General features: G+C 37.5%; 1 protein-coding gene across 3 annotated transcripts in view; it reads left to right on the plus strand.

Annotated features, from left to right (window-relative positions):
• The window catches only part of PRKN (parkin RBR E3 ubiquitin protein ligase), an 852,414-nt gene that overhangs the window by 391,280 nt on the left and 440,249 nt on the right, over positions 1 to 20,885 (plus strand). For all 3 annotated transcript variants that reach the window (XM_068405902.1, XM_068405892.1, XM_068405910.1), the window contains exon 5: positions 1,715 to 1,798. In XM_068405902.1, coding sequence (XP_068262003.1) covers positions 1,715 to 1,798 — 84 coding nt within the window. The remainder of the gene's footprint in view (positions 1 to 1,714; positions 1,799 to 20,885) is intronic.

Consider the following 20,885-nt stretch of genomic DNA (forward strand, 5'->3'; position numbering starts at 1 on the left):
AAAATCTCAAGAATGCTAAAGCTTCCCAAGAGATCAAAATTCACTGGATTGATTGCTGGCAAACTTGATTTTTAAATTTTTTTAAATAATGAATTCAAGGTGGGATTTTTTCATGTTTTCAAGTAAAGTATTATTACTTTATGCTAACTACATTATACTGCAGCTGTTTTTCTCCCAAAGAGTAAAATCTACTGGTAGTCACCCCTGTGTGTGTGTGCAATACAACCTACACATGTTCAAGCTCTTTTTTACTGATCTCAAATAATGCCAGCTCTTCAGCTATGACAGTAGAGAGCAGAGCTCAGCACAGACTAATCTGTTTTACTCAACTTTTCAGATAGACTGGATCAACCTTTTATAGCGAAGTTCATACTATGAAGATAACTAGTTTAAAGCTATCTATCTTAGTTGTGTCTGCTGCACTATGCTGAAGAAATGCCTCATACAGAAGTAAAAAGGAGATGGATCTAGATGTGGTACTGGATTACTTTGTAATCCAATTGTGATATAAATAGGGACTAATTTCACTAACGCAGCTAAACCATGGCTGCCATAATTTCTTCTCCGAGTAAAGTTTTCCTGTTATTCCTGAGTACTGACACTATTCCAAACACTGAGTAATCCGAGCAGCAAATATTTTAATTATTGATACCTTAGAAGTTGTTTATTCATGCTATGTATATGGATATCTGTAAGCTTCATATCTATTCCTCAGACTAATTTTTATTGTCCAGGAATTAAATATTAACCAGTGTGAGATTAATTTTAAAAGAGAAGACTTGCGCTAACATCACTTAAAATTTTTATGTGCTGGGAAATATTTTTATAAATGTTCCTGTATATGCCATATATATATAAATATTTTTCTTTGATAGATCATCCTGTTAACCACACTATTTTGCAGTTGTGGAATATTAATAATGCTGATTTGTAATCTTTAAATTTACTCTGTCTTTTGTAGTACACTCATAAATGAATTGTTTATATTCAGAAAGTCATAGTGAAGTTTACTAAGGATTTTCTATCAATTTTCTTTCTGTGTTTTTTTTTGTTTGTTTTATTAACAATGAGAAATCTTGAAGCTAATGTAAATGTCCAGGAATCTAGTAACAATCCTCACTTCACAGTTTTGTTACATTGTATCACAGTTAGGTAAAGGCTTTATCTGATGACAAGAAGTCTAATTTGTTTACCACAAACGTTAGCAGCTCATGAAAACAGAAACAGATTTCAGTAAAGTTAAAGCCATTTAATACTTAAACAACAAAATACAGAAAAGCTACTTAACCTACTCTTTGTGTTACGCTCCAGTCTAACTGTGTATTCTGCTTCCAACTGTTGTGTTTTTTCCCTTTTTCCCCTTAGTCAGCTGCAGATCAAGGTGTAAGTCATGTTGAACCAGAGGATGAGTCTTTGTAGCTTTTTAATCATAATTAAGTAAGTCCTTGTCTTAAGCTGAGAAAACGTAGCTACTGTTTGACTCCTGTTCACAACAATGCCCTCAGCATGGAGGGGCTGTGTCCTGTCAGTGACTGAGCTTGCTGATGAATATTGTCATATAATCTGATTGGACTTTTTCAGCGTAAATGTGATAAAACTGTCTAGCTAAAGTCTAAAAGAAATGGGGGTAGGAAGAGAGGCAACAAAACCAACTTTTATATGTTTACTTATTAAGTAGATTAAAACCTTTATATGCTTTGGTTTTCTTTTGAAGGGTCCATCTTGCTGGGATGATGTGCTGATTCCCAACAGAATGAAAGGTGTTTGCCAGTCCCAAAGGTGCAATGGAAATATAGCGGTAAGATTTCGTTATGTTTCTCCAAGTACTGTGGCACTTACAGGAATAACTGTAGCAATTCTAACCCTATTGGAATTGCAGAAATGAAGGTAAATTGACATGTATGGTACACCTGAAACAAGCTGTTCAGCATCAGATAATATATCTCTGATGATTAGCAAAAGGGAGGAACTTGGTCAGTTACTGCTTGGAATGAAGAAGGAGGAAATCATTTTATGTCATCTCTTTCACTGAAGTAGAACTCTTAGATATTCAAGTATGCATATGTTAAATGCATTTATATCAATGCTTATTTTATAATTATTTTGTATATATCAGTGCCCTGAAAGCTTCAAATTTCTGTGTTATATTGCATATCAGATCTGTTGTATCAGATTTTCAGGCTTTGTCCACAGAAGCAGATTCTTCACACTTTTACAGTCTGTTCTCTCACGTGCTTATCATTGTTTTCTTTAAGTGTTTCTCAAAGTGACATCAATGAAAAGCCAGAGTAAGAAGCAACGTAGACATCTCAAATTCTTAAATAAAGTTTTGAAAAAAATCTTCATTTTTATGTATTTCTATCTTTTCATGTGTTAGATATTGTTCAATAGTATTTAATACTAAAGAGGTCTTAGAGGTACTTACTTCTCAAGAAAAAGATTAATTTGAGGTGTTCCTTCTGGACACAGTTTTTGAGGACAAACACAAAATTTTTACATATGAAAGAATTTTATTCATCAAAGATTTGCAGATTAGGACAACATAAGTGCCTTTTTTGAGAGGCACTCACCTGTTCTGGAGTAGTCTTCACTTTGTCTTCCCTAGCAAGTCAGTTGTGAAGTGGTGCATCCATGAGGTTCCATAGGTGTCTCCTGCTTGGCCACAGATGGTGTCAGGAAACATTTTATTTAACTTTAGACACCAAACCGTTTTTTTAAGAGCATGGGATTTATGGCTGTCTCCAAAGCCAAGGGAAACTGAGGTCTTACAGCGTTTGGGCTTCTGCTACTCAATGTGCTCCTTATAGTAGTGGCTCACCAATTCTCTCTAAAGTGGCAGGTATTAGACACTCATGCTAATCTCTCAGCAGTACTGTACTCTTCTAGGTGTGTAAAGAAAGCACTACTTCGCCTCTGGGCAGATTGGCTGTAGCCTGCCTGTTGTTACACTTCAGGAACTATTCTAGTTGTAAGAGGGTTGACTGCCTGACTTAATTTTTGCTACCTGTTGTCACTGTGACACTACCATCATTGGGGAGAAGTCCTTCCTGTTTTCACTTCTTTTTGTAAAGACATGGGAAAATTAAGAAGATAAAACTTCCTTTTGACAAGGACAGGAGTCTCCTTGGCAGCTATCCAGCTTGAGCCCTTATACACACAATCATGTCTTCAAGAGTCTGCCTTGTCACCTGTTGGGACTCCCAGAACATATCTGACTGACCTGCAGATACCAACTTATATCTTTTGTTATCCAATCTATTTGTGAAAAAGGTGCTGAAATAATGCACTTTTGGCAACCCTGCCTCCTGAGCTGGAAACCATCCCCTCATTGAATCTCTTTTTTTTTAAAATGCAGAAAATGGAGCAACATTTTTTTCACATGGCTTTGTGAAAAAAAGCACTGACCATAAAACTAAAATATTAAATGGCTAATGCTGTGGCAAAGATCCAATACCCAGTCAACTAAGTCCCGTGAGTCCAGTTGCTGTCACAATGCCTCTGGCAAGTTGCATACTTAGCAGAGCCAAGGATCAATGTTATCTTTCAGTAAGGCATCACTGAACAAAAATTAGGAGACATCCTGTTTTAGGTAGACGTTTTGAAAATGCAGCTTCAAACTGCCTGAACTACAGGCATGAGGCTGTTATCGGAGAAATCTCCTGTTCCTTTTTTTCTAATCTGAAATGTTTTCCCTTTCTACCAGCTGCAAACCGCTCTATCCAATGGTGTTAGAACCTAACCAGACTGGGATGCAAGAACAATCCTCCTTTTTATGATCTTGAACAAGATTTGCCAACAATATTGATCTAGTCAAGAAAAATTAGATCATTAAAAAAATTAGTCATTCATTTATCTACCTATCCAGTGGGTAGCCCTGCACCAGATCTTTGAATTCGTGACTTGATGTCCTCTAGTCCCTGAAAGGCATCCTTCTTGTGTTTTGAGGTGGGAGGGTTTTCAGCCTCAGTCACTGTGAAAACACATGTTAGCTTCCTGGGAAATCTTCCAGCCCAAAGGCTTAAATCACAAAGCCTTTTGTTTTGTGTCTTGCCCAGGGTTGGAAACAATAGAGATCCTATAGATGTGCCTTCAGGGATTTGTCACTCTTTCCTGCTCTAGTAAAACAGTCTGTCTATCTGTACTGTGCCTATTCCCAGAACTTTTCCTACCTGAAGTCATAGTGACTTGATGTCATCCATTTGTTCCCAAATCCCATATGTACTACAGGTATAAAACCTCTTACTGGTTCCTGAGGTGATCTGCAGTCAGATGGTTATATACCACCACAAAAGCAAAGCAAAGGAAGACAGTAGCTAGACCACTTGCATCTCTTTGCCAGTGTCATCTCTGGACTATCACCAGGAGGCAGATTTAACTGTCTGCAGAAGTAAGGAACTAGTTTGAGCTTTCCTCTGGAAATGGGCCCAAGAATTGGCTGAACTTTTCTTTTCATTACATGTGAAATCTGGCTTTTTTCCCCCCTCTCTAAAATAGACCAAGTATCTTCAACAGAGGTTTTTTACTTTTTAAATCAGTGATGAACTTCATGCCTGTGTGACTTTCACAAATGTATTGTATGTCCTTGGAAAAGTGAACAAAATACCCTTGACTAATTCACAAGTTGAAACCTCTGAAACCTCTAAGCTTGCTTGGCTCTTACAATCTTTGCAAGATTAAGTCACATTTTATGATTGAGTATTCATTTTTGCATTGTCATGACAAAGTCTGTGCAATTATATTTTGTCTGTCTTAAATAGCTCCACAGTGTACATGCTTCTTTACAGTGATGGGTAACAAAGAAACTTTGAGACTGTTAGTTATCAACAAACTGCAAATACTGCTGTTCAAGCAAAGAAAAAAAGATTCCTTCATTATTTCTCCCCGAAGACAAATATTTTGCTTAAAAATTGTTTTTCATTGGTTTCCACTTCTCATAAACACCAGTTTGCAACATACCTTCAAGAGGCAATGTGTTTTTTTCTGAAATACTAATTTGTATGTATTTTGATTATAATATTAGTCTCTTGCCAGAAATTACAGGATTTAATTCTTTTGGTTGCAAGTACGAAAAAATGTGAATTGAGAGTATCAGATAGCAATGGAAATCAAATTTCAATTTAGTTAAATAAAATTTATAAATGATTGCCAGAAGTTATAATGAATAGCTTAATGATAAATGCACTGCGATTCGATATGTGTTCCAATGTGCTCACAAATATGAGATGTATTGGATTAATTTTTGTGGGTTTGTTCAACATAAAATGAACTGAATTTAAATTTTCGTATGATCTGCTTTACGTGCTTTATTTGTGATTCCAACTACTTTTGAGGTTGGAGTGAAAAACAAAGTATTTTTTGACACTTTATTGTTATAGTCCATAATTATGAGCAAAAGAAACACGAGAGAAAAAAAATCTCAAAGGTAAATGTCGCAATTGTAACATCTTAAAATATGACTGATTGCTGAGAAATTGGCTCTTGAGAAGTTGTATGCTCTATCCAGAAATACAAAAGCTTTACAAACACAGGTGAAAATGGGGTCTAAACAGAGAATGTGGATTTTGAAAAGGTAATAATCAGTGTTTCTTTCAGAGATTTGATAGACTACTTTATGAAGCAAAATGAATTGTTCAGTGTTTTGAGAAATAGTGAACAAAATACACAGAGTGTCCAAAGCAGAGCTCAATGTTTTTTTTACATTAATTACAGTCTATCAGAAATAATAAATTCACTCTGAACTTCTACAGCTCCAAAAGGAAGAGGCTGGTGTGGACACTTATGTTACTGCAATTGTGGAACACTCAAATCACATTTATATCAAACTTCAAGTACAGTAATTAGAAAATGGAAGAGTTTACTTTAGTTGATTCACACTGACACATTTTAAATGAGGATCAAATTGAAGTCTTTCAAGCTGTTTCGCAAACCAGGAACATTCACTAAATGAGATGGAACCTTACACTTTAGTAGCTGTCTCAAAACACTTTCAGCCAGAAGCGCTGTATGTAGTTGTGCAGGTAGACACTCATTCCAGAGAAATGATTGAATGCACAAGCAGTGCTCCAGGCTCTGGGTTTTCAGATGCATTCGTTTGCTTTTCTTTCCAAGTTCTTTTTCTTGTAATTCTCTATATTCTTTGAAAAGAGCAACCCAAAGGCTATGGAAACAGTCGTGGTTCTCTGAAATTCCAGATGCTGCTCTCACATGAGCATAATTTTGTTACAGCTTGAATAGCTTGAACAGATTTTTTTTTTGTCACTTAACTAGATAGCCAAAGGTTGCTTTGTTCAATGCAGAGCAGCACCATAGTTCAAGTTTCACAGACCCATAAAAATGTATGAAGGCTTTACTGATAGGTGGGAGTTGAGGTTAATTAGTGAGTGATTTACAAACTGCTCTTTATATCATGAAGAAATCTCATCTGTACCTCTGAGGTCCTTCTTGTGTTGTGCCTGGATGTTATCAGAAAGCTTGTTGTAGACAGAGGGAGATGAAATTTTGTTCTATGGATAAAGAGCCTTTTTTTCCCTCCTACAGGAATGTACTTCTAGTTGCAGTGTCACAAAATGGTGAAGAAGTGAAGTATTGGTTTCTCATGTCATTATTGGCCTTTTTATTATTATTATTTCTCTTTATTTTTTTGAAAGTGTAGGATTCATTAAAGGAGGAAACGTCCATTTTTGTCAGCCAGTGTATTCATAGAGTAGAAACATTCCCAAATGGCTGCGTAACTGAAGAGCAAAGATTACTGCCATGTTTAAAGAAAGGAGTCTCATGAACAAGCTCTGACAGTCCTCCTTTAAAAAGACAGAAATTAACTTATTCTTTTTATGAACCCAGTTCTCCTATTTAGTGCAAAGGTGATCCGGTGGTGTATTTGAAGTAATGATTCAACGTTTTTCCAGTATTCCGTTAATATTTGTAAGACTTTCAAATAATCTTAGAACTGTTTTGTGTAATCACTTTTTCCAAATCAATGACTAAATCATGATAGTGAGATCACAGTAAATTTTCCAAGAAGACATAAAGAAGGAAAAGCTTTGCAAAATGTAATATCAATGATGTAGAATCTTGTTAAGTAGAATGTACCATACCATAGAGTTAAATTTAAAGTGCTGCTTTTCTCAGAGCATTATAAATAATTGGTTCCAGTAACTCAGGGAAATGGACAGAAGTAAGCTATTTCTCAACCAATTGCAAGCTTGAGTGAGTGCTAGTGGAGCTATCTTGGGTTTGGGTTTTGTTTTCAGTGTAATATTAATAATTGGAACATATGCTTTCTGCTGAATAAATACAGCTGTTACATGTAGTTGAACAGAAATTATAGATACTGTACCTCAAATGATATTTTAGCTACTATTCTGTTGAGGGTCTGATACTTATTCCTCTTTTTCTTTTGGGGGGTATGGGGGTAGAAAAGTATTTCTGATATGGTTTTGGTAGATTCAGGTTTGTCCTTACAAGTAATCTTGAATACATTTGATACTAAACTGTTTATTCAGTCAGTAAATATCTTTCCTTAGTCAAATAAGATATTACTGAAGAAGTGTGCTTATTAAGCTCAAACTTCTGCAGTTCTCTAAAATACATACAGAACACTTTCTGTTTATCATCCAATGAATTGAATTTCTGATTGTGAAGAAGAGGACTTTTCTACTTCTGTGTATAAAAATGCTATTACATTTTCTTTCCCTTCATAGGCTCCTGCTGTTCTAAAGTCATCAAGAGCCACAGAAATAATATGGCTCTTTTCATAGGTAGGCAGAGCTGTAACACCACTGAAGTGGTGATTTCATAGGAATCAGCTCCACATCAGTCCCACACTCAAGTGAATGTGCATCAGTTTCTGGAAGACATTGCCATGTCTCCAAGGCAGGATATAGGGCAAATTGGTTTGAACTTTAGAAACCTGTGGAAAAAGTATTCATGTTCTGTATGTGTTCTTGAGATTCTCACTTGATGTGCAGAAAGAGTTGCTGTAGACTTGAAAATCTCAGAAACAATAATGGAAGGGTTAAACAGGATTATAGGTCAGATTGCTTTAAGCCATTGTGAATAAGGAAACATGAAAATTATTTTGATGGAAATATAAATGTACTTCTATCCCAGAGTGATATGTCTCACTTCTGTTATCCTGAACTTTTTATTCCTAATGAAGACTGCATCAACTGTCCATCATCATGATAACTAAACAGTACTTCTATATCTTCTCCAATCTCCAAAACATGTTATGTTTCAGCAAGGCGTTTCTACAAGAAGCTACAGGAGTTCTGTGAACTTAGAGAAGCATCTCTAAGTATTGGGTTTTCTTAAATGTCAGTATACCCTTTTAGTCAAGCTCTATAGCAATCTCCTGTGTCCAGAGCAAAGACTTATTTTCCAGTTTGGTCACTTGTCTATTTTTACTCCATTTTTTTTCATGATTGGTATATGGCCGTTATACATGGTTTCTAACAGTCGCATTCTGCTATACACTAGCATCACTGTTCCAGTGTGTGTTTGGGACTGTCTCCGTTTAGCCCATGTCCAGGGTCTAAACTATAACCAGCTGTTCTATCACCCAGTGACTCCTTCCCAGCTGAGAAGAGGAATTGGGTAAAGGAGAACCATGGGTTTAAATGGAAAAGATGTAATAAAATTACAAAACTAATATTAATACTAATGCTAATAATAGGTACACAGAGCTATACTCAGCCCAATGAATGGTGGATGTCGAACGCTGCATGACGGTCACAACAAACAGGAGAGCTGGCGTTGGGAGCGAAATGATGGGTGAGCCCCTACAGGGATGGCAACCACTGGGGAGGAGGGCCGTCCTCAGCAAAATTCCCATAAACTTGATGTTTATGGTATGGAAAACACCTTTGGGCCAGCCTGGGTCAGCTGCCCTGGCTTTCTGTCCTCCTAGCTTAAGCACCTGGCTAACTCAAAACTGCTAAAGGCCTTGATCATCATGGAAACCTGCATACCGTGACTGGCCACCAACTAAAACAAAGTGTCTTATCACTTTTGTTCCCGCTGTATTGGGTGCTGCAGTCCTCTCAAAAATGCAGATTTTCTGAACAGAAAATTGATTCTATCCCAGTGAAACCAGGACAGGGACAAAGAGTTTGCAATAGGAAGCATGTTATGTTTTTTCATTATGTAACTTCTCTTGTTATTTTTCCACATTCCTCCTGTGTGATTTGAATCTTGCAATTTTATTATATTTAAATTTTTGAAGATGTCATAAATATTTGTCCTTGTCCTGCATGTTTACTGTCATTAGGTTTAGCACTGAAGACAGCAATGTTATGTAATCTTTTCATAGCTGATCTGTTCCGCAGGGAGTCTGTGCTCATCTGGAATAGGCTGGACTAAGAAATCAAGGGAATAGCATTCAGTTTGGATGCTTTAAATATGCAGCTTACCAAATGCTTTTGCTTTCAAGTATCCAAAGCTATTCTTCTCAAACATCACTGTTCATATGAAACACGCTTCATTTTTTCATCTCATTTTGCTTTGATCAGCTCAGACCTCAGTTTCAGCTGAGAACAGAAACAAATTCCATAGCAGTTAGAGTATTGAGAAAAAGTAGTAAATTTGATGATGTTATCAAAATGGGAATATAGTAAACTAAACTATCATTTCATTATAGGAAGGCTCTGATACATTGGTATATTATTTATTCATTATTCTTTGTGATGTGGTCAGTTATTTGTGAAAGGAAGCATGTCTGTCTGTCCTTGGAGCCATTAGAATATTTTCAATGTCATGATATTGCTATGAATAATTTTTAAAATTCTGAGATGTTTCCTAATACCAAGAAACCTCTTGATTTTGTGTTTCTTTTAATTCATTGCTGTCCTTGTTGGTTTGTCTTGTGCATTAGAGATTAGTCCAGATATCACATGCTTATAAAAAAAAAATTCACAGTGATTATGATGGAACAAGAGTGCTAATTAAAATACCAGATAAGAATTCTTGAAACTCAATCTGTGAAGTAAGATTATGACAGCTTCTTTATGCAGACTTGAGAAGAGAATTATTCAAATTTCATACAAGATGAGTTCCAGAGTATTTTTCATTTACCAGAGACTCTGAGGCCATTTCTTTTACTGTTTAGGAACTGTTATGTTCTCTTATGCCAAGTGGTATGGCAAGTAAATCTAGTGCAAGTAAAAGGAGTAAAGCATAAATGCAAGTTAAGTAACAAGGAAACCAGACCCGTCAATGTAGTTTTACTCTTTCCTATTTTGTGAAATAAGGGGCCAGAACTAACAAATAGGCAAACGGTTTCAGAGAATTTTCTGATTTAAACTCTCTTCCCTTCAGAAACCTATCCATTCACAAAATTAAGGATTAAAATGGCTCTGTTTTAATCACTAAGTTAAGTTGTCCTATTAAACACATCTAATGCTTTGGCTTGATTTATGCTTCCATGGTGAAGCTGAGAATCAATTTGGACATCCCCAGTCAAGTTTCTCTTACATAACAAAAGAGGCTTCTAATTGAGGAGTGGCTTTAAAAGCCTAGTTAGTTAAGCAGAACAGTGACCAAAGTCAATCCAACTTTTAAGTTTATATCTATAGTTAATGTACATACATTTCTTACAACAACTAGAATAACTATAGAGCAGACATAGTACCAACTTAATCATTAATTTTATATCATAAATTAGTCAAGTCAGTCACTTGCAAGACCCTAATTTCCCTAGAAAAACATAAGAATCCACACGCGTGACTGAAACAATCAGCACCTTACAGTGTATTAAGACAAATCTCGTGGTGTTGTTAAATGTAATCTTTAAGATGTTTGTGAGTCTTCTAATCAATCACAATAGCATGTGCCTCATTCTCGTATCACATCTGTAATGATACAAATGTAAACCTGTACACAATTGCTTTGAACTACTCTATTTTTAAATTATGTGAACTATACAAGCAATTTTTAGCATGCATTGGCTTTGATCCTCCAAAAACTCATAGACTTGTTAGCAGTTGTTTTACCTTCTTTCTATATATTTTAATTTCTGTTTTGTTTAATTTTTATTTTTTAACCTTTATTTCCATGATGAACAGTTGTGTCCCAAAGCATAGTCTGTTAGGGCAGCCTGGGATGTGTACTAGTATTTCAGGATCCTCTCTGATCCCATGGAACTGTTTGGGAATCCAGAACTGTTGAGATACAAAATATGAAGCCTGAAAGACACACTAAGGGAATCCTTTACACCGCAGAAATTTTGAGTTATTTAATTGGCATGCATGGGTGGGAAATAAGTGAACCATAGATATAAAACTGGAAGGAACATTGTGATCATTTCACCTAACCACCTGTGTAACACAAGTTGTGATCCTTTCCTGAAGTAATAGATTTTTGAATGAGAACATATAATTCAGGAAAACATCCTTGACTTAAAAAAAGGCAGTGGTGAATTACATAAACAAAAACAACCCCTTGACTTTGCAGTTAATTAATTACATTGCCTGTTTAAAATGTGCTCTATTTCTAGCGCAGATTTTCTGTCTAGCTTCAGTTTCTACTGTCCTTTATTATCAATAACCCTCTGTTTCTTCATGTTGGTTTCCATAGACTAAAGTCTATCTATACCTTATCCTTTCCTTGAATCTTCTGAGACGTTTTATTACTTTAAAACCTCATTTTCCAGTCCTTAATCATTTGCTCAGCTATCTGTTGCATTCTTACCAGTTTTCAACATTTTTCGTAAATTTCACACATCAGCACCAGGTACAGTTGTAGTAGTGATGCCATAAGTGCCAACTACAGAGATGATAGAGTCTACTTACTTATGTTGATGTTCAGCAGTTTTATTAGGCAACTTAACCATAATGTTATTGCGAGGGTTCCAACTCAGCTGATCATTCACCAAAAACCTCTATTATTTCACAATACTGCCTCCCTGGACAGAGTCCTTCCTCCTGCATGCATGGCCATTACTTCTAAAGGTGTGACTTCATTTTTGGCTGTTTTGTAAGCGCATATTATGTGTTTGATCTCAGGTCACAGAATCATAGAAAGTCCTGAGTTGGAAGGGACACCCAAGGATCATAGGGTCCAACTCCTGTCCCAGCATAGGACAACCCCAGAATTCACACCATGTGTCTGAGGGCATTGTCCAAATGCTTCTTGAATGCTGTCAGGCTTGGCGCCATGACTGCTTCCCTGGGAAGCCTGTTCCAGTGCTCCACCACCCTCTGGGTGAAGAACCTTTTCCTGATATCTAGCCTAAACCTCCCCTGGCATATCTTCCTGCCATTCCCTCAAGTTCTGTCACTGGTTGCCAGGGTGAAGAGGTCAATGCCTACTCCTCTACTTCCCCTTGTGAGGAAGTTGTAGACAGCAATGAGCTCTCCCCTCAGTCTTCTCTTCTCCAAGCTGAACAGACCTAGTGGCTTCAGCCGCTCCTCATATGGCTTCACCATCTTTGTGGCTCTCTTCTGTACACTCTCTAGTATCTTCATATCCTTTTTATACTGTGGCGCCCAAAACTGCACACAGTACTCAAGGTGAGGCCGCACCAGTGCAGAGTAGAGTGGGACAATCGCCTCCCTCGACTGGCTAGCAATACTATGCTCGATGCACCCCAGGACACGGTTGGAGTTGAGCTGTTCATGTGGCTTTGTCAGTGACTTTTACTTTTCATTATTTTGCACTCCCACAGATTTTATGCCATCTGAAAAATTTGAGTAATTACTTTTTGCTTTCTTCCACATCATTAACAAACGTTTTGAATAGCATAAAGCTAGGAGATGATCACTGTGAGACCACCTTGAAAAGCAGACTCTTGATGATTGCATTTTCAAACATATCAGTTAAATCCATCTAACATTGATCTCATCGTGTTCTAGTTTCTTAATCAAAAAGTCAGTGCCGTATGAAATGCCACACACAAATCTGGGTAAGTTGCAACATCGCTATTACGTTGTTCCACTAAATTTGTAATCTCATAAAAATGTCAGGTTAGTTTGCTAGGGTCTAGTTGCCATAAATCCTTGTTGATTGACATTAATTACACATCCTTCTTTTAATAATAAAGTACCATATTAGCTATTTATTCTATCCAGGGCTGGTGTCAGGCTTACATGCCTATAATTACTTAGATTACCTCATATAAAGCTGTCCTAAGCTATAGCATAATGTGGGTGGTTTTGTTTTGTTTTGCCACCAGTGCATTTTTCTAAGGAGGAGCAAAGAGGGGGAAGAGCGCTGAAAACAGCACCTATAGGACTTTGGAATAGCCTACAAAGGTGCTGTGATTATATTAGGGTAATTTTTGCTAGGCATTTAAATTGATATACTTAATAGTAATTACAGATTAAAAATGCTTGCTTCAAACACTCGATTCATGGAGAAAGAACCAAGCCAGATGACTTTTTTAGTATTTAAAATCTTTAATATGTTTTGGAGTTGTTAGCATTGTAGTGAAAAATTATTTCAACTCTACATTTCTTCTCATTCACCTCTTTAGGAAACTATAATTGGATTTTTTTTTTTAACAGATATTCTCCAAGTAACCTCATTCTGGAGTAGGTCGATTTTTCCTTTATAAAGAAATTATGTTATTCCACTTCTCAGTGCAGAAGAATCAATGATAGGTAAAAAACTGAATTATAAAATAGAATTAATTCTATACAAGGACAAAAAGGCTAAATCATTTATCTTGGAAGGAGAAGTTAAAGCTTTAAAAATTAAGACCTATCCTCATTTAAAAAAAAAAAAAAAAAAGTGAATGTTTATTCACTCTTTCCCAGTGTAGAAATACAATATTTCCCCAGTATATTGGACATCTTTTTATGAGTGTCTGCATCAAGCCCCCACCAGCAAACAAGAAATATGATTTAGAACAGTTAATTATATATTAAATGATTTTTTTTTTCTTTTGACTGTTTCTTTTAAGAATCTTTTTTTTTTTTTTAACCAATGCATTATTTTTGGCACTATAAAAATCCTAAAACTGAGATCAAGTCAGGTCTTTGGAACTGTTCATCAGTTTTCTCATCTGGCTGATAAAGAGTTGCTAATAGTTTTTGTGAGCTGGAATTTGTGTAGACATTCTGGCAAACGCAGAGGAACTCAATCGTTTGTGCTCTGTGTTGAAAGGTCTTGGGAAGTTTAGCTCATCTTGCATGTATTGTTACCACCATTTCTATTTATATGTGGGGAAATGTCACAATTTTGTAAAAGATCAAACAAAATATGCTCAAGATTATTTGCTTGCTTCAAACAAATCCTCTGCTCTTTGATGTTCTTCAGCTGTTAACATTGCCACTGAAAGAAAGGAGGGGGGATGGGGAAAGTCCTTTGTTGCTTATTTTTTGCATCGTGGTGCAGTTCTAGAAACCCTTATCTTGAAAACACGAGCGTTAAGCATGCTTTCAGAGAAAATTTTTTTTCAGTGTTTTATTTCTTCTTATATGAGCAATTACATTGCATGATTGTGCTCAGCTGCTAGGTTTTCCTGGTCCTTCAAGATTGCCTTTTAAAAATAAGCAGTTGTTTTGAACACAACTTCTCATCTCCCTCAATGATAGATTTCTTGAAAAATCCTTCAGATAGTGTAGATGCTTCATCATTTGATGAGAGGCAGTTTCAGGTGAGTTGAAGATTTGTCCTGTAACAGGAATCAGTGAGACTTTTGGCAAGACTGATACTTTCTATTAACAAGTCAACAGCTTTTCTTCAAATTTTGTGATGCCCCTGGATTCACTGAAAAAGCAGTTGACATTTTATAAATGATCATTTTTGTATCCTCCTTGAGACTGTCAGTATGAAGGGTCTGATGTTATGGAAAGTGAGCAGAGCACAGCTTGTGTTCATCTGACCAAATCCTAGATCATTCACAGCTCCTGTAATAATTCCATTGGCTGTGCTGAAAGGTAGATAGTATTTGAAACCAAAACTGAATGTAAATGCACCTTTAATATCTTTAAGAGATTTTACTTCTAGAAAAGTCTGAAAAACATGTTGATGATGCACTGCAGCAAGGAACTCATTCTGTACCCATGCTGTATTGGCTGTCATAAAGACATAAAAACATTGTAAGATTACAACATCCTTATTTTGGCCTGATACGGTTTTCTTTTCCAGTTATTGTGATGTTCAAAACAACCACAGGGAGATTCCTCTTTGCGTGGTACATAATTAAACTGCAGAACTCTTTGCCATGATACATTGTGGAAGTTACAATGCACTCAAAAAGTGACAAACTAATGGAAGAGAAATCCATTGAGAACTATTAAATGTGAAGATACTCCTTGTGTCTTAGGAAGTCTCTGACCAACAAATTGCTGGAGATTAGGAACATATTCTAGGCAAATACCATTTTAGGTTTGTCCTCTGTGGTGTCTTTTTGTTTTGGTTTGTTTTTTAACATGTGTTCTAGGCACCTACTGTTAACTTCCTATTAGAGCCAAGATATTGGGCTGGATGGACTGCTCTATGATCTACTGTGGTGAAATAACCAGATGTTACCAGAATGGATTTCTTAGGGAAGCCATATATTATCAGACTGAGATATAAAGGATAAATATGACCAGTATGTTTGTCACAATCTATATCAAGGCTTAATTTTCTTCAATTTACGCTGTGTGTGTGTGTGTCTTTACATATATATGTATTTATTGAGTCTTAGTTACATGTAGTATGAATACAAAAGGGAAGGGGAATCCAAATTCAGTATATTGCATTCTCATGCCAGGGAGGAATGTGGGAATAAGGTGTGTGATTCCTACTGGCATGTGTTATTGCCATAACGTAGTCTTGATCCTAGTAGTGAAAGCAGCGTTACGGTTACTCTATTTATGTTGTACATTGCCCAACAAGTAATTTCTGCATATTATTTGTTCATTTATGTGATCTATTAGAGTTTTAGAAAACATGCAGGCATTCAGGAACCTAAACAAATTGGGAAGCAGTAATTGAAACCTATGAGTGAAATGCTATTATGTTAAAACCAGAGAAACAAATTCAAGAAGATACTGTAGAGTCAGTTCCAAACCCTAACACTGTGTGTACTCTGTCACTTGTTTCACAAATCAGACCCACGTTTTCTTTCAAATACGGCTTCTTTGATACATATTTTTGCATGCACTGTGGCAACGTGTCTAATTTGTTCAGGGACAGGTTTTTGCAATTCAGTGAATTTCAGTAACACTTTCACTGAATCTTTTGTTGCTCACTGCACATGACGTATAAACAATATGCTACTGTCTGCAGCTGTTGCAAATTCATTACTGATGATTGAAACCTTGGCTTTCCACTCAAGCATGCAACGTGTTCTTGCAATCAAACCAGATGAAGGTGATTTTGTTAGGGTACAGTATGATTATATAGGAGTCTCCTCAAATGTCAGGCAGCGTTTATATGGAAGAGCACAATTTCTTCATTCACATCTGGCAAGTACTGCTAGTGAGTGTTTAATAACTGTGTCATTTTGCAGGCTGATACACTATGTGATATATTCTGTTAAATCTAAAAGCTGCTATAAAATTTACTTTGGCATAAAATCTGTTTCCCACCTATAGTTTCCATGCCCGATGTTCTGGTTGGAGATTCTAAAATGTGAAGATATTAGGTTTTGATTAACAATGTCTACTCATTTTTGGTCTAGCTATTTCTAAGAGATTGTGCATGTAACTGATTTGGGATCAGTTTGTAAACTTTAATTTGTGTCTTCTGCTTCTGTGCATACAGCTTATGAAATAAGCTTAGTCTCACAAATCGGATCTAAATTTAAAATAAGCATGCACTGTTTATAGGATGTGGTGATGTGAGATAATGTAGTCAATGGCATCACCTGTGAGTTTCTCTCACCAAGGGATGCAAGGTAGTTCCTGTTGGAAATGCTGCTAAAAAGTATGGGCTCTGTCTCTCATGGTTCATCCTAATGCGGTGGGTAGTTCTTGAACAACTGCTGTCAGAAATGCCTGGATTCTCACAGTAGCATAGCTATGCAGGGCCAGGCAAATCTGGTTGTCTTCAGTATACAACATGAATTTCTAGCTCAGAGAAGTCAGGTATAAGCTAAACTGTTGTTTTGAGTCTAGAAAGTTTAAATTGTAATAACAAATGTCTTTCTGATTCTGTTTTCTGCCGTAAAGGCCCAACTCAGGAAGACACATACTTAAAGTATATACCCAGCTTTAAATATACAAGTAGTCTGCTGAAGTTAACACTGCTCTATGCTTTAAGCACCTGCCCCAATGGGACGTTAATTTGAATGTATATTAATTAACAGTATAAATACATAAAAATGGCTTAGTGAAGCTCTTACAGTGTCATTAGAAATACTCAATATTTTGGCTTGTTTGCTGGGAGGATGCTTAGAAGTCAAGTATTTCCCTTGCTTCAGCACAACGGATGTTTAGAAACATATGGTTAAAAAAAAAAAACAACTTGTTAAGAGCATGTTGTCCACAGACTGTTTTTGACGTTATGCATTGCAACAGTTCTGTACTGGGTTTGCGTGGCAAGGTTTTGGTAGCAGAGGGGGCTACAGGGGTGACTTCTGTGAGAAGCTGCTAGAAGCTTCCCCCATGTCTGACAGAGCCAATGCCAGCTGGTTCCAAGATGGACCTGCTGCTGGCCAAGGCTGAGCCCCTCAGTGATGGTGGTAGCTCCTCTATGATAGCATATTTAAGAATGGGAAAAAAAAAACCTGCACAACAGCAATTACAGCTGGGGAGAGGAGTGCGAATACGTGAGAGAAACAATTCTGCAGGCACCAAGGTCAGTGAAGAAGGATGGGGAGGAGGTGCTCCAGGTGCTAGAGCAGAGATTCCCCTGTAGCTTGTGGTGAAGACCATGGTGAGGCAGGCTGTCTTGCTGAAGCCCGTGGAGGTCCATGGTGGAGCTGATATCCACCTGCGGCCCATGGAGGACCCTGTGCTGGAGCAGGTGAATGTGCCCAAAGGAGGGTGTAACCCCATGGGAAGCCCGTGCTGGAGTAGGCTCCTGGCAGGACCTGTGGACCCATGGAGAGAGGAGCCCACGCTGGAGCAGGTTTGCTGGCAGGACTTGTGACCTGTAGGGGACCCACGCTGGAGCAGTCTGTTCCTGAAGGACTGGGCCCTGTGGAAGGGACCCATGCTGGAACAGTTCATGAAGAACTGTAGCTTGTGGGAAGGACCCCCATTCCCCATCCCCCTGCATTGTTGTGGGGGAAGAGGTAGAGAAAATCAGGAGTAAAGTTAAGCTTTGGAAGAAAGGAGGGGTGAGGGGAAGGTGTTTTAAGATTTGGTTTTATTTCTCATTATCCTGCTCTGATTTGATGGGTAATAAATTAATTTTTCCCCAAGTCAAGTCTGTTTTGCCCATGATGGTAACTGGTGAATGATCTCTCCCTGTCCTTATCTCCACCCGTGAGCCTTTCGTTATATTTTCTCTCCTCTGTCCACCTGAAAAGGGGGAGTGATAGAGTGGCTTTGGTGGGCACACGATGCCCAGCCGGGGTCAACCCACTACAAGTTCTCTTTCAAATCTTTGAAATATCATGTCTCTGAGTAATACATCTGCTGATAGTTGTACAGTATATGATAGCAGTTCTTTGGGACATCAGTAAATGTTTGGGGCATTCTGGAATCAAATGTTTGAGTTTTTCCGCTCAAACTTGGTGGTACTTCAATATATGTGGGCAAAGTAACTGTGGTTATGAATTGTTCTTAACTGCTACACATGCTTAGACTGCTGCCAGGAGATGAGGAAAGTGTTCTAGCGAAAAGTGGGTTTCGTCCTTTTGATGCACAGAGCTGTCTCACACTCCTGCTAACCCACCATTGAAACACCAGAACTGACACAGGAGTATTCAAGTTGCATCAATGGGTTTTGTTGTCTTCTGCTTTAAAGAAAAGCCACGTACTTCTGGTGCCTGTGTGGTAATTACTAAGAAATAACTTCTCACTGAACACCACTGTTACAGTGTCATTAGGAGAAGCTGTAATTGTGCATATCTCATTCTTTTCAAACAAAAATATCAGCCCCACATGAATTTGAGGTTGTGAAGGGGAAAAATAACAAAATTCTCTGAGGAGGTATCTATTAAAGGTGCTGAAACTCTTATGTGTGTTAGAGGTGGCACTCAGATTGATTTCTGGAAGCTTTATTTTAAACACTGGTAGGCAATAGTGCATTGCTTGCAGGATCACTAAGCTGTCAATAAGGATTTGCTGTGATAACTTAATTCTCGTAATTCACAGTTTTTGCTGGAGCGTTTGTGTAGCTGGAATCCTGTGAGAATCTCCTTCAGCTGATTTTCTAGCTCAAAGAAATCTGACCTAATAAATTTGTGCAGTTTAAATAAACTTTAAAATATTTAGTTTTCTGGGTAACTTTAAAGCCATAACTGTTCTTTGAAAATATAGAGAAATAAATATAGAGAAAAAAATATAGCAAACTATATAAACAAGAGAAGAACCATCCTAGAAAACATTTGGTCCATATTACTGACCCCCACCCCCCCAAAAAAAACCCAAAACAAAACCCAAAACAACCCCCACACAAAAAAAAAGAAGTGGCAAAAATAGAACCTATTAAAAACAAATAACCCATGTGCATTAGCATAATACTTGCCACTACATTTAAAGTAACGCTGGTTTCCCTGTTACCACATATGTTTTGTTTTTATTTCAAAAACTGTAAAATGTCATGTGTGTCAGATGTTGAGCTCATTTTGAATATATTTAACCAGTTTCTTGGAATGTGCTTCTTCAGGGCCTGTTTCTCATTTTGTTATTTAGAAAGCTGCTGTGATTGGGAGAGGCTCAGAATAAACAGCGCTGGTTACCTAGGAGATGGCACACTGTAGCAAAAAGATTTTCTTAGGGAAAGAAAAAAAGCTCATTCTTGCATGAAGTGGTGTTCTGTGTTTATTTTTTACTTATTTTTCATGTTTGTAGAGAAGGTCAGATTGTTCACAGCAACATTAGGATGGTCTTGCTGCCTGTCCAGGTTTGGACCAGGGAGTTTCAGGGCATCTCTCAGGAGTTTCAGTTAAAGCGTGATTCAGGTCCCTAGACGTAGAAGAGCGACACAGTTGGAACTGACTTTCAGTTTCATGAAAACTTTAGTGTGTTCTATCTGGGACATCTTACCGTCCATGAATTTCTGTTCTCCCTGCTTACATTTCTTAAAGGCAAGTGAATAGCGCATTGGGAAACCTTGTAGTTTGGGAAACCTTGCCAGCCTTCGTCAAGGCAGAGGCACAGCCCACATCTTGTTCCTGGCCCTAATACTTGATAACAGTCAGTGTGGGGATCTGAGCCAATGTAGGTTAGAGGGACTGTGAGCTTCTCTGGAATTAATTTCCATCAAGGACTGTCTTTTTGTATAAGTAAAATGACTGCTGCTATTTCATCTAGTCTGCTATGTTACTGCAGAGGTGCACCACCACCTTTGGGCTTGTGACTGACAGTAGTTGTGGTTTCTGTGGAGCAGTACACAGAGGACCTTCATTTGAGAAAGTGGGAATGGGTGTGGTGGTTTTGGTTTTTTGCTTTTTTTTTTTTTTTTCAGATGGTAATCTTGAGTGTAGTTAAGTATTGTCCCTAGCCTGTACTGTCCTGGGTTCCAGTCCCTGCCCTCTGCACTAATTAAGCATTTTGCATGACAGGCTGGATAAAATATGGAACACATGGGCTATGTATTTATATCTGTAGGAATGTATTTGCACACCTGCTCTACTAGGAGCTGAGTTAGGAGCAATGTGTGTTCAGGAAAGAGCTGAACTCAGGTTTTCTACTTTCTGCATGAGTATGTGTGTTTTCCAAGGTGTTGCTCAGGAAGGTCCTGTCATGGATCTGGAAAAAGCGACTGGAAAGGTTACTTGTCATATTAGAGTATGGAATCCTTTGCTATGGTAAGTAGTGTTTTAGAATCAATGGGTTTTGTTT

The sequence above is a fragment of the Nyctibius grandis genome, chromosome 1 (genome assembly GCF_013368605.1).
Source record: "Nyctibius grandis isolate bNycGra1 chromosome 1, bNycGra1.pri, whole genome shotgun sequence".
In the NCBI taxonomy this organism is placed as follows: Eukaryota; Metazoa; Chordata; class Aves; order Nyctibiiformes; family Nyctibiidae; genus Nyctibius; species Nyctibius grandis.